Source organism: Mesoplodon mirus (genome assembly GCF_964341445.2).
Source record: "Mesoplodon mirus genome assembly, chromosome: 1".
NCBI classification, from domain to species: domain Eukaryota; kingdom Metazoa; phylum Chordata; class Mammalia; order Artiodactyla; family Ziphiidae; genus Mesoplodon; species Mesoplodon mirus.
Genome location: NC_138976.1, coordinates 231,080,519 through 231,094,164, shown reverse-complemented (window position 1 = coordinate 231,094,164; position 13,646 = coordinate 231,080,519). Strand labels below are relative to the sequence as shown.

Sequence of the window (13,646 nt, the reverse complement as noted above, 5' to 3'; positions counted from 1 at the left end):
TAAGGAAGACTGCAGACCAACAAAAACCCCCAAGTCTTAAGGAAAAGTTTGTAACAGATTCCATTGTAGTTTAGACGTTTACAAGTCGGGACCGTGGTTAGATAGTAACTAATAGAAAAGACAGAACCGGCAGTGGACTTTGCCACAGGAAACAGGTAGAGGCGGAGGCCCCGAGGGTCTTGTCATTGGGCTTACTGGGTCCAGCGTCTTAGAGGATTCCACAAAAATGTGCATCCAGTCCCAAGCAAGTATTCCCCAGAAAGTAGCAGGCTGCGTCTCGGGTGATGGTTCTGTTGAGCTACCTGCCCCAGGAGCAGCTGGAAGGACACCTCGGTCCTGGGTGGCCCTACACGGTGCGCAGGTGGGCACAGCGCACACACGTGTGCCAGGGCCCAAAGGCAACGGGGAGAGAGTGTAACATTAGTGTAAAGTTACATGCTCTCCTTGAAGCATGAGCTTCAGGTGCCCACCTGGACGCCAACAGCTTTGGCTTCATAATAAAAATCAGTAAAAATAATAGAATTGATGTACAGAAACTTAGTTTGTGTATCTGGGGCTCATTTTTTTTGAATTTTATTTATTTTTTTATACGGCAGGTTCTTAGTTATCCGTTTTATACATATTACTGTATACATGTCAATCCCAATCTCCCAGTTCATCCCACCACCACCACCACCCCTGCCACTTTCCCCCCTTGGTGTCCATACGTTTGTTCTCTACATCTGTGTCTCTGTTTCTGCCACGCAAACCAGTTCATCTGTACCATTTTTCTAGGTTCCACATTTATGCGTTAATATATGATATTTGTTTTTCTCTTTCTGACTTACTTCACTCTGTATGACAGTCTCTAGATCCATCCACGTCTCTGCAAATGACCCAATTTCGTTCCTTTTTATGGCTGAGTAATATTCCACTGTGTATATGTACCACATCTTTATCCATTCGTCTATTTATGGGCATTTAGGTTGCTTCCATGACCTGGCTATTATAAATAATGCTGCAATGAACACTGGGGTGCATGTGTCTTTTTGAATTATGGTTTTCTCAGGGTATATGCCCAGTAGTGGGATTGCTGGGTCATACGGTAATTCTATTTTTAGTTTTTTAAGGAACCTCCATACTGTTCTCCATAGTGGCTGTATCGATTTACATTCCCACCAACAGTGCAAGAGGGTTCCCTTTTCTCCTCACCCTCTCCAGCATTTGTTGTTTGTAGATTTTCTGATGATGCCTATTCTAACAGATGTGAGATGATACCTCATTGTAGTTTTAATTTGCATTTCTCTAATGATGAATGATGTTGAGCAGCTTTTCATGTGCCTCTTGACCATCTGTATATCTTCTTTGGAGAAATGTCTATTTAGGTCTTCTGCCCATTTTTGGATTGGGTTGTTTGTTTTTTTAATATTGAGCTGCATGAGCTGTTTGTATATTTTGGAGATTAATCCTTTGTCCATTGAATCGCTTGCAAATATTTTCTCCCATTCTGGGGGTCGTCTTTTCGTCTTCCTTGTAGCTTCCTTTGCTTTGCAAAAGCTTTTAAGTTTCATTAGGTCCCATTTGTGTATTTCTGTTGTTATTTCCATTATTCTAGGAGGAGGTGGATCAAAAAAGATCTTGCTGTGATTTATGTCAAAGTGTGTTCTTCCTATGTTTTCCTCTAAGAGTTCTATAGTGTCCAGTCTTACATATAGGTCTCTAATCCATTTTGAGTTTATTTATTTATTTATTTTTTTCTCTGTACGCGGGCCTCTCACTGTTGTGGCCTCTCCCGTTGCGGAGCACAGGCTCCAGACGCGCAGGCTCAGCGACCATGGCTCACGGGCCCAGCCGCTCCGCGGCATGTGGGATCTTCCTGGACCAGGGCATGAACCCGCGTCCCCTGCATTGGCAGGCGGACTCTCAACCACTGTGCCACCAGGGAAGCCCTGAGTTTATTTTTGTGTATCGTATTAGGGAGTGTTCTAATTTCATTCTTTTACATGTAGCTGTCCAGTTTTCCCAGCACCACTAATTGAAGAGGCTGTCTTTTCTCCATTGTATATTCTTGCCTCCTTTATCAAAGATAAGGTGACCATATGTGCGTGGGTTTATCTCTGGGCTTTCTGTCCTGTTCCATTGATCTGTATTTCTGTTTTCGTGCCAATACCGTATTGTCTTGATTACCGTAGCTTTGTAGTATAGTCTGAAGTCAGGGAGTCTGATTCCTCCAACTCCGTTTTTTTCCATCAAGACTGCTTTGGCTATTTGGGGTCTTTTGTGTTTCCATACAAATTTTAAGATTTTTTGTTCTAGCTCTGTAAAAAAAAATGCCATTAGTAATTTGATAGGGATTTCATTGAATCTGTAGATTGCTTTGGGTAGTATAGTCATTTTCACAATATTGATTCTTCGAATCTAGGGACATGGTATATTCCTCCATCTGTTGGTATCATCTTTAATTTCTTTCATTAGTGTCTTATAGTTTTCTGCATACAGGTCTTTTGTCTCCCTAGGTAGGTTTATTCCTAGGCATTTTATTCTCTTTGTTCCAGTGGTGAATGGGATTGTTTTCTTAATTTCTCTTTCTGATTTTTCATTGTTAGTGTATAGGAATGCAAGAGATTACTGTGCATTAATTTTGTATCCTGCAACATTACCAGATTCATTGATTAGCTCTAGTAGTTTTCTGGTGGCATCTTTAGGATTCTCTATGTATAGTATCATCTGCACAAAGTGAAAGTTTTACTTCTTCTTTTCCAGTTTGTATTCCTTTTATTTCTTTTTCTTCTCTGAGTGCCGTGGCTAGGACTTCCAAAAGTATGTTGAATCATAGTGGTGAGACTGGACATCCTTGTCTTCTTCCTGATCTTAGAGGAAATGCTTTCAGTTTTTCACCATTGAGAATGATGTTTGCTGTGGGTTTGTCATATATGACCTTTATTATGTTGAGGTAGGTTCCCTCTGTGCCCACTTTCTGGAGAATTTTTATCATAAATGGCTGTTGAATTTTGTCAAAACCTTTTCTGTGTCTGTTGAGATGATCATGTTTGTTATTCTTCGATTTGTTAATATGGTGTATTACATTGATTGATTTGTGTATATTGAATCCTTGCATCCCTGGCATAAATCTCACTTGATCATGGTGTATGATCCTGTTAATGTGTTGTTGGGTTCTGTTTGGTACTATTGCCTTGAGGATTTTTGCCATTTATATTTATCAGTGATACTGGTCGGTAATTTTCTTTTTTTGTAGTATCTTTGTCTGGTTTTGGTATCAGGATGATGATTTCAATTTTCTTCAATTTACTGAGGCTTGATTTGTGACCCAAGATGTGATCTATCCTGGAGAATGTTCCATGCGCGCTTGAGAAGAAAGTGTAATCTGCTGTTTTTGGATGGAATGTCCCATAAATATCAATTAAATCTGTCTGGTCTATTGTGTCATTTAAAGCTGTGTTTCCTTCTTAATTTTCTGTTTGGATGATCTGTCCATTGGTGTAAGTAAGGTGTTAAAGTCCCCCACTATTATTGTGTTACTGTCGATTTCCTCTTTTATAGCTGTTAGCAGTTGCCTTATGTATTGAGGTGCTCCTATGTTGGGTGCATATATATTTATAATTGTTATATCTTATTCTTGGATTGATCCCTTGATCATTATGTAGTGTCCTTCCTTGTCTCTTGTAACATTCTTTATTTTAAAGTCTATTTTATCTGATATGAGTATTGCTACTCCATCTTTCTTTTGATTTCCATTTGCTTGGAATATGTTTTTCCATCCCCTCACTTTCAGTCTGTATGTGTCCCTAGGTCTGAAGTGGGTGTCTTGTAGACAGCATGTATGTCTTGTTTTTGTATCCATTCAGTGAGCCTATGTCTTTTGGTTGGAGCATTTAATCCATTCACATTTAAGGTAATTATCGATATGTGTGTTCCTATTACTATTTTCTTCATTGTTATGGGTTTATTTTTGTCAATCCTTTTCTTCTCTTGTGTTGCCCACTTAGACAAGTTCCTTTAGCATTTGTTGTAGGGCTGGTTTGGTGGTGCTGAACTCTCTTAGCTTTTGCTTGTCTGTAAAGCTTTTGATTTCTCCATGAAATCTGAATGAGATCCTTGTGGGTAGAGTCATCTTGGTTGTAGATTCTTCCCTTTCATCACTTTAAGTATATCATGCCACTCCCTTCTGGCTTGCAGAGTTTCTGCTGAGAAATCAGCTGTGAACCTTATGGGAGTTCCCTTATATGTTATTTGTCGTTTTTCCCTTGCTGCTTTCAATAAATTCTGTTTGTCTTTAATTTTTGCCTATTTGATTACTATGTGTCTCAGCATGTTTCTCCTTGGGTTTATCCTGCCTGGGACTCTCTGCGTTTCCTGGACTTGGGTGGCTGTTTCCTTTCCCATGTTAGGGAAATTTTCGACTATAATCTCTTCAAATATTTTCTTGGGTCCTTTCTCTCTTCTCCTTCTGGGACCCCTGTAATGCGAATGTTGTTGCATTTAATGTTTTCCCAGAGATCTCTTAGGCTGTCTTCTATTCTTTTCATTCTTTTTTCTTTATTCTGTTCTGTGGCAGTGAATTCCACCATTCTGTCTTCCAGGTCACTTATCCGTTCTTCTGCCTCAGTTATTCTGCTATTGATTCCTTCTAGTGTAGTTTTCATTTCAGTTATTGTTTTATTCATGTCTGTTTGTTAGTTCTTTAATTCTTCTAGGTCTTTGTTAAACATTTCTTGCATCTTCTCGATCTTTGCCTGCATTCTTTTAACGAGGTCCTGGATCATCTTCACTATCATTATTCTGAATTCTTTTTCTGGAAGGTTGCCTATCTCCACTTCATTTAGTTGTTTTTTCTGGGGTTTTATCTTGTTCCTTCATCTGGTACATAGCCCTCTGCCTTTTCACCTTGTCTATCTTTCTGTGAATGTGGTTTTTTTCCACAGGCTGCAGGATTGTAGTTCTTCTTGCTTCTGCTGTCTGCCCTCTGGTGGATGTGGCTATCTAAGAGGCTTGTGCAAGCTTTCTGATGGGAGGGACTGGTGGTGGGTAGAGCTGGCTGTTCCTCTGGTGGGCAGAGCTCAGTAAAACTTTAATCCACTTGTCTGCTCATGGGTGGCGCTAGGTTCCCTCCCTGTTGGTTGTTTGGCCTGAGATGACCCAACACTGGAGCCTACCCGGGCCCTTTGGTGGGGCTAATGACAGACTCTGGGAGGGCTCACGCCAAGGAGTACTTCCCAGAACTTCTGCTGCCTGTGTCCTTGTCCCCAGGGTGAGCCACAGCCACCCCTTGCCTCTGCAGGAGACCCTCCAACACTAGCAGGTAGGTCTGGTTCAGTCTCCCTTGGGGTCACTGCTCCTTCCCCCTGGGTCCCGATGTGCACACTGCTTTGTGTGTGCCCTCCAAGAGTGGCGTCTCTGTTTCCCCCAGTCCTGTCAAAGTCCTGCAGTCAAATCCCACTAGGCTTCAAAGTCTGATTCTCTAGGAATTCCTCCTCCCGTTGCTGGGCCTCCAGGTTGGGAAGCCTGACGTGTGGCTCAGAACCTTCACTCCCGTGGGTGGACTTCTGTGGTATAAGTGTTCTCCAGTCTGTGAGTCACCCACCCATTGGTTATGGGATTTGATTTTACTGTGATTGTGCCCCTCCTACCGTCTCATTGTGGCTTCTCCTTTGTCTTTGGATGTGGGGTATCTTTCTATCCAGTGTCTTCCTGTCGATTGTCCAGCAGTTAGGTGTGATTCCTGTGCTCTCGCAAGAGGCAGTGAGCACATGTCCTTCTGCTCCGCCATCTTGAACCAATCTCTCTCGGGCTCTTTTATGCATTAATTTTTGTTTTGGCCATGCAGCTTGCAGGATCTTTTTTCCCCGACCAGGGATTGAACCTGGGCCTCCTTGGCAGTGAAAGCACAGAGTCCTAAACACTGGATGCCAGGGAATTCCCTCTTTTATACATTAATTTCTGAGCTACACTCTTGGATGGGAGGGATTCCTACCTGACAGCGTGTTGCTGATTTTGCTCACTCTGCAACTGTATGAAGTTTAGTTTCCATTCGATTTCGCTGAGTATGGGAAGAGGAGGATACGGGGGCTCTTCATTTAAAAACTTCTCTTGTGGCCAGACAGGCCCAGGACCTCCTAAGCCATGTGCTCTGAGCTGTGTCTCTGAGCACGGACAGTGTTGACCTGGAACAGTCCATCAAGGGAGGATGCTCTCAAGGTCATTCAGTCATCAAGGAAAAAGAAGAAAACTTCCTGGGACTTGGCGTGGTTAAATCTGGAGGGTTTTACTTGCCACCTGTGTGTGTGTATGGTTGAGCTGTTTTTACCCCCAACAACATGAGTATTTTTTTTTTTAACCCCACATTTGTTTATTTATTTATTTTTGGCTGTGTTGGGTCCTCGTTTCTGTGCGAGGGCTTTCTCTAGTTGCGGCGAGCGGGGGCCACTCTTCATCGTGGTTTGCGGGCCTCTCACTATCGCGGCCTCTCTCGTTGCGGAGCACAGGCTCCAGACGCACAGGCTCAGTAGTTGTGCTGCACAGGCTTAGTTGCTCCACGGCATGTGGGATCCTCCCAGACCAGGGCTCGAGCCCGTGTCCCCTGCATTAGCAGGCGGACCCTCAACCACTGCGCCACCAGGGAGGCCCATGAGTATTATTTAACATAGTCAGTGGTGTCACCTTGAAGCTGGTGTAGACAGGACAGGATGCTTCTGCGTGCTTGGGCTGAGCACAGGAGCAGTCAGCACGTAAGACGCGTCGGGATGCCGCTGGTTCCTGTGCGCTGAGTACAGGGTTTTGCGAACAGTTCTGGTTTGGGTAACAGTTTACTTTGAAGAGACGTTTTAATTTTTAATTGTACAAACCATTATGAAGGGAAAGCATCTCAGGACTTCCCTGGCGGTCCAGTGTTGAGGACTTGGCACTCTCACTTCCAGGGCTCTGAGTTCGATCCCTGGTCGGGGAAGTTAAGATCCCGCAGACCATGCAAAAAAAGAAAAAAATTTTTCTTAAAGAAGGGAAAGCATCTGTTTGTCACCAGATGCTCTTTTTATTCCTGATGAGTTGCTGTTTTTCATCAGAAGTTGGTGCCACGTCGGGGAGCAACCACAGCTGTCTTACGACCAATCCCTTTCACAAGAGAGCGCTCCGCGGCCAGGACTTCGCCTCAGGAGTCTGTAACCACTGTTCTTGCTGGGCACCTCCCTTTCCAAATGCTCCGTCTTGGTTTCTGCCCTGATCTCAGATCTTCACCCTTACTCTGTGCTCAGTTTTTAACACAGTTTCTTAGTGTTTTCTGAATTACGTTAATAATTAGTCCAAATGAGATACTCTCAGAAAAAAAGAAAAGGTTCCGTATTAAACTAAGCGAGAACACCGTGGCCTGGACCCCTCTCCCCGAGGTGCCCGGTGCCCTGTGGACCCCCGGGCCAGCTCTGGTGGCCCTCCCTGTGGTCACCCCGGTGCAGCTCCTCGTGGACCCACTTCTGTCACCTGGCAGCACTGTGCCCTCCCACCGGGTCCTCCCCTCCCTCCCCCTCTGCCATCCCCACTGTAGAAGATGATTTTTTCAGGCATCGTGACTTCAGTCTGCTCTACGTGTGTCCCTGGCGCCCAGAGCCGAGCAGGGCCCTGACCAGTGGGTCTGCGGGGGTGTGGGCAAGCTCTTAGGGGCTCTGCTCAGCATCCAGGGGTCCTCTTCACTCCCCTCGGCCTCCCTTGGCCAGTCCCTCCATGATCCGCCACCCTGCAGGGTGGTCTCTGTCCACTGCCCCAGAGCCCCTCCTGCGGGCCCTGGTTTCCCCCATAATCCTGTGAGACCTGTGCTTTTAGTTCCCACATTTTACACTTTACGGAGGAGGAGGTGGAAGCACGAGCCATTTGGTAACCGGCCCAGGCGTTCTGTGAAGGGCGATGCTGGTCTCTTCACCCTTGTTGCTGTGATGCTCGCCTGCGTCCTCACACCTCCCACCCGTGACCCCGCCCACCTGCATCCCCACACCTCCCACCCGTGACCCCGCCCACCTGCATCCCCACACCTCCCACCCGTGACCCCGCCCACCTGCATCCCCACACCTCCCACCCGTGACCCCGCCCGCCTGCGTCCTCACACCTCCCACCCGTGACCCCGCCCGCCTGCGTCCTCACACCTCCCTCCCGTGACCCCGCCCGCCTGCGTCCTCACACCTCCCTCCCGTGACCCCGCCCGCCTGCGTCCTCCCACCTCCCACCCGTGACCCCGCCCGCCTGCGTCCTCCCACCTCCCACCCGTGACCCCGCCCATGCATCCCCACACCTTCCACCCGTGACCCCGCCCACCTGCATTCCCACACCTCCACCTGAAAGTGTATTCTGTGCCTTCTTCTCTAACTTGCTCTATTTTAACCTTGACATTATGTCTTTGAAATTCACCTTTGGCGATGTGCACCCTTCTTTTCCGCCGTTGGACCGTGTTCGTCTCTCACTCATCTTTACCCGCAGCCCTGGGAGGGAGGAGGAAGTAGAATAGGCAGCACGTGGCTTCAGTGCACCAGTCAGGCCTGCACCCTGCACCCTGCACCCAACCAGAGCAGGACAGAGGAGGAGGGCGGAGTGGGCAGGGTTCACGTTTGCTCAGGGCGGGCGGGGCCCTGATGCTGAGTAGACTGGTGGCCGAGGACCAGAGGGCTGAGTGGAGGGAAGGATGCGGAAGGCTGTTCTCCCTGAAACCCTGTTGATGGTCTCGTGTGGTGGTGGGTGTTGTTACACCTGTTTATGACACGTGTTGGGAAGCTTGCCCGAAGTCACAGACCTAACACGGTGGAAACCCAGGTCTGGGTATAAACAGCGCCACGTATTTGTTGCCGCTTCCCCGGCCTTGGCCCTCATCTCACCCCGGCGGGTGCGCCCTAGGTGTACGGGCTTTATCTGGGGACCGGTTCCCGTCAGTGTCACTGGTCGCACACCCAGCGGGTCAGGTGTGGCTGTTAGGGTGGGTGGTGCTGGGCCAGGAGGTGCATGCCTGGCCCCGACCCTGACCCTGACCCTGTGCTTGCCCACAGGGGATTTCCCAAGAAGGCCAGCAGAACTGCCCGGATGGCCTCGGACGAGGAGATCCAGGGCTCGAAGGATGCCGTCATCCAGGACCTGGAGCGGAAGTTGCGCTTCAAGGAGGACCTGCTGAACAACGGGCAGCCGGTACGGGGCGGGGTCTGGAGCTGCCCCGAGCCCTTCCCCCTCCCCCGGGCCTCAGGTCCCGAGACGCGTCCTCACCGCTGGCCCGGTACCCCGAGCCCCCAGGTTCCTCTGCGTGTTGAGGCTTGGGTCCGGGAAGTGGGGGAGGGGAGAGGGCTGCTTTCTGCTGCTTCCTGTCACGGACCATTCCTGGGGCATCACAGCAGGTTGCAGGGAAGGGAGGGGGGCAGGACTGAGGGTGAGGCCGGGAGGAGGACAGTGAGGACCTGCGACCTTGCAGAGAAAAAGGAGCAAATGCCGCTGGAGGGGTGGGCGTGGGGAGAGCCACGCCCCCTGGGAGCAGTGAACTGGAATTAAAGTTCCAGAAGCAGAATTTGGATTCCGTGCCCTGCACTGCTTCTGCGCAAAAAGCATCTTTCCTTAGGAGCCCATGGCTGGAGCCCAGACTGTTAGGAGAAACGGATTCCGTCACCTGAAAGAGGAGGCTTGCCTCCCATCCTCGTTCTAGTCTGTCAGGGCAGGACAGCTCAACTCAAGAAGAAAATAGTAATTCTGTTTCAAGGCTGCAGAATTGTGAAGTCGACCAGAGTAGCTCTGGTAACAGTGTGCACAGAAGATGTTTCCTCCAGTGGACTTCATGTTTCCTTGCCAGTCTTTTTTGTTTGTTTTTTGGGGGTTACTGACCCTTTTCTTATCACATCAGAGTACTTCAAGGGGACAGGAAAAGCAAGTCTAGTAAATGAGATCTCAGGTAGGGAAAAGGAGCCTTTTGGGCTTTACTATGGGGAAATTTGCCCGGCTCTTAAGTAGAAGCAGAAAAGGGCCTCTTGGTATAAAATCTCCCTCAGACACCTTTTTCAGGAGAGTCTCTGTACTAATTAAGTTTTCTAGGAATTGTAATTATCAAGCATTGATAGATAAAAATGTGAGCACAAGCCACGTTTGATCGGAAAGATGGAGACCAGAGGAGGGTGTTGGATGCTGGTTTTAATTATTAGGGCGTCCTGATCTGAGCTCAGGAAGATTAAAATGCTGATGAGTGCTTGTGTTGGTTAGTGATTTCGAAGAGAAGATTTTCACCAAGGGAACATATATTCTCCCTGAAGTAAGTGGTTGCACGTGTAAATGCACATATTCTGGAAGTTTGCCCTGTGGCTCTGTCAACCAGAGCCTTTGATGGATTAAAACAAATACTTATGGGAACTTTTTCAGTCCAGGTAAAGGCATCTCTCCAGGGTTTTTTTTTTTCTTTTTTTTTTTTTTGGTTGCTTGTTTAAATATTCCTTATGGACTAACTCTTGGTTAAAAAGTAAGACTTCTATAAGCTCTTACATTATACTATGTGTATTTATATTTGTTATATATATATATATCATATATCTCGTGTATAAATATATTTTTTTGGTATTTGTCTGTTTAGCAGTGAATGACATTTCCAGTATTTTCCATAGATTTCCACATTTGAGAGTTTAAAAAAGACAAGAAAAGTAAGGTTTCCTTTCTTAGAAAATGAGACCCTGAAACAGCTTTTTCTGATGTTGCACATCATTCCATACTTATTTCTGGCTTCTTAGAGCTCGTCGATCCACACGGCATAGTAGTTTAGAAACAAAACTATGAAGTGACTCTGGTTCCTGGTGGTAGCAGGTACATCTGGTGACGGCCTGGGTGTCAAATGATGCTTCTGCTCCAAAGGAACAGGGTGGCATCACTCCAGTCCTCCCTATGATGCTGGTATAGTCCTCCCTGCAGACGTTAGGAAGGCTTTTCAGAGAACAGGTATTTAAAACTCTCTCTGAAAACTGAATTCATGATTTTTTTTTTTTTTTTTTTTTTTTTTGCTGTACGCGGGCCTCTCACTGCTGTGGCCTCTCCCCCTGTGGAGCACAGGCCCCGGACGCGCAGGCCCAGCGGCCATGGCTCATGGGCCCAGCCGCTCCGCGGCATGTGGGATCCTCCCAGACCGGGGCACGAACCCGTGTCCCCTGCATCGGCAGGCGGACTCTCAACCACTGCGCCACCAGGGAAGCCCTGAATTCATGATGTTTTAACACACGTGAGAACGTTACAGAACAACTCACTACGAGACATCCCACGCAGCAGACACTGCCTGTACCTCTTCTCATCCTCGGCCCCTTCTTTACGAAATGAAATAACTGGAACTTCAGGTCTTTTGTCATTTGGCACTTGTCTTATTTCTCTTGCCGGTCTCCGCTGGGACTGGAACCAGCAATTGCTGGAAATCAGCAGTTTACCCAACATATTTTCCTGATTAGATAGTTTCCAGTAGAATCTGTGTCTAGATTCACAAGTTTGGAAGTTTATCTGAAATAACTTTTGCAGGTTTTTTTTTTCTTTTTTTTTTTTTTTTTTTGGATTCTGCCTTACTAGTTACTTTCCATCTTGAATCAAATGCTTGTTTTTAAAATGCCCCCGACGTGCCGATGGTCCTATTAGAGCCAGCGCTCAAGAGCGGCCATCCGCCCAGCAGACAGAACACGAACGTGGACATTTCTCTTGTGTTTGGCCCAAAGCGCCGGTCGGTTGCTGCAGAAGCCTCCCCGCCCTCTTTGCAGATAGTCTCCCCAAGTAGGCGCGTGGGTCGTGGGTGTCAGCTCAGCAGGCGTCTCTCACGGCCCCTCTGCCAGGCCCGCGTGTGCAGTCATTCTTCGTGGGTTACTGCACGTGCTTGTGTTCACCTCGGGTACCCAGCCCCTGGGAGGTGCTGTCCAAGCAGAGAGGACCGTCACTGCCCGCTGGCCTGAAACTCTCATCAGGCTCAGAGCTGACCAGGCAGTTCGGAAGCCTGTGGATGGCTATGAAAATAACATTTCCCGTAAAAAGAACATTTTGCTGTTTAAATATCTTTTTTCTCTATGTTTATCGTGAGGGGTAAATACATGACTCGTACTTTTAGGTGACTTCTGCCCTGTTACTCAGTCTGTGCTCTGTCAGTTGGTGGCTCTCAGGATGGGTCACCCCACCTCCCAACCCAGGGTCAGGACCAGAAGGGCCGGTGAGAGCAGCTGAACGGAAGGACAGGACTCCTGTGCGTACAGGCGTCGACGGCGGAGAGGGCGCAGTTACAGAACGGCCAGCGTGTTTGCTTTTTCAACCCTTTTTCTTAAGGTGTGGTAGCATTGTGATTTTTCTGATTTCTGTGACTTGCTTTGTCTAGAGGTTGACCTACGAGGAAAGGATGGCTCGGCGGCTGCTGGGTGCCGACAGCGCGACCGTCTTCCACGTCCAGGAGCCTGAAGAGGAGGCGGCCAGCCAGGTACCCCATTGCTCCTGGCTCCCCAGGGAAGCAGATTCCCCTGTCCCCGCCCTCCTCACGGACAGGCTTGGGGTCGGCTCTGTGGAGAGCAGAGGGCGGGGCAGAGGAAACAGCGCTGTCGTCACGTCCGCCTCCCAGCCAGCGTTTATTGAGCACGTACTGCGCTGAGTGAGTGCTGGGATTTATTTCGGTCGGTGACGCCTGTTCTTTTTATCTTCTTATCGATTCGTTTCTCTCCTTTCAAGTATCTTTCTGTTTTTCCTGTCCTGGGCTGTCATGCAGAACAGGTTTGTGTGGAAGAACATATGTTCCATGAAATTGTCTGAAATCACTAGTGACTATTTCCAATTATGATCTTAATAGCTCGTCCAGGTAAAATACCTGTGTACAGAAAAGACTCTGTTTTCCTCCATGTATGTAGTTATAAAGCACTAATCAGCAGAGAACCTAAAATGCTAACATTTTGTTCCCCTGATAACACCAAAAAAAAAGTCACTTCATGGATCTGATGTAAGTAAACTGTTTTTTAATCTCCACTGCTTCTGTTTGGAGTCTCCAGATGTAGTTCTGAGATAAAAGAAAGCTTTTTAACACAAGTTTAAAGGATCAAGTAAACTCTTTCTCGTATCTCTTAAGAAATGGATCAGCCTTCAAAATCTGAAAGTTTCTCTGTGTTAAATATTGCTACCACCACAGTTTCACGTAAAGCTAGAAATCTTGTGAGATTCTTGCTGCTTCTATTACTGGCTTCACTTCTTTTTTTCTACCATTGCAGGACCCTGGGTCTCCTCATGCTTCTGTAGGGAGTCCTCTGGATGGTCAAAAGGTCACGCTTTCACCTTTCTTTTCTTCTCAGTCTTTCCCTGTATCTTTTTCTTCTGTTCTTCCTCGTTTACCTGTGTATCTATAGTTAACTGCCATACGTTAATTATAGATACTCTGACCAGTGTCTGTTTCCATTTAATATCATGGACACAATTCGCTGCTGGGGGGATCTGTCGCGTCGTTTATTTATTTACAAACTTGAATCTGATTCTGTCCCTTGTGGATACCCTAAATTTTAAATTGTGAGAAGTTTCTCGTTTGTTAAACCTTTCGGGAGAAAAAGAGCTAATTCTTAAACTGGCTGATTGGATACTATTTAGACAAAACAACTTGTGTATTTTTTGCAGTTTTATTCATACTGTTGAATTTCTTCCTTCAAGGCAACAGACTGCCT

At 47.1% G+C, this 13,646-nt stretch overlaps 1 protein-coding gene across 3 annotated transcripts in view; it reads left to right on the top strand.

Annotated features, from left to right (window-relative positions):
- Nucleotides 1-13,646, top strand: part of PALLD (palladin, cytoskeletal associated protein) — a gene marked incomplete at its 5' end in the record, with an annotated part of 382,869 nt that overhangs the window by 343,493 nt on the left and 25,730 nt on the right. For 2 of the 3 annotated variants that reach the window (XM_082624951.1, XM_082624952.1), the window contains 2 exons: nt 9,018-9,153; nt 12,329-12,427. In XM_082624951.1, the coding sequence (XP_082481077.1) occupies nt 9,052-9,153; nt 12,329-12,427 (201 nt within the window). Of the gene's footprint in view, nt 1-9,017; nt 9,154-12,328; nt 12,428-13,202; nt 13,254-13,646 lie in introns of all 3 variants that reach the window. The other variant, XM_082624950.1, reaches the window with a different exon arrangement.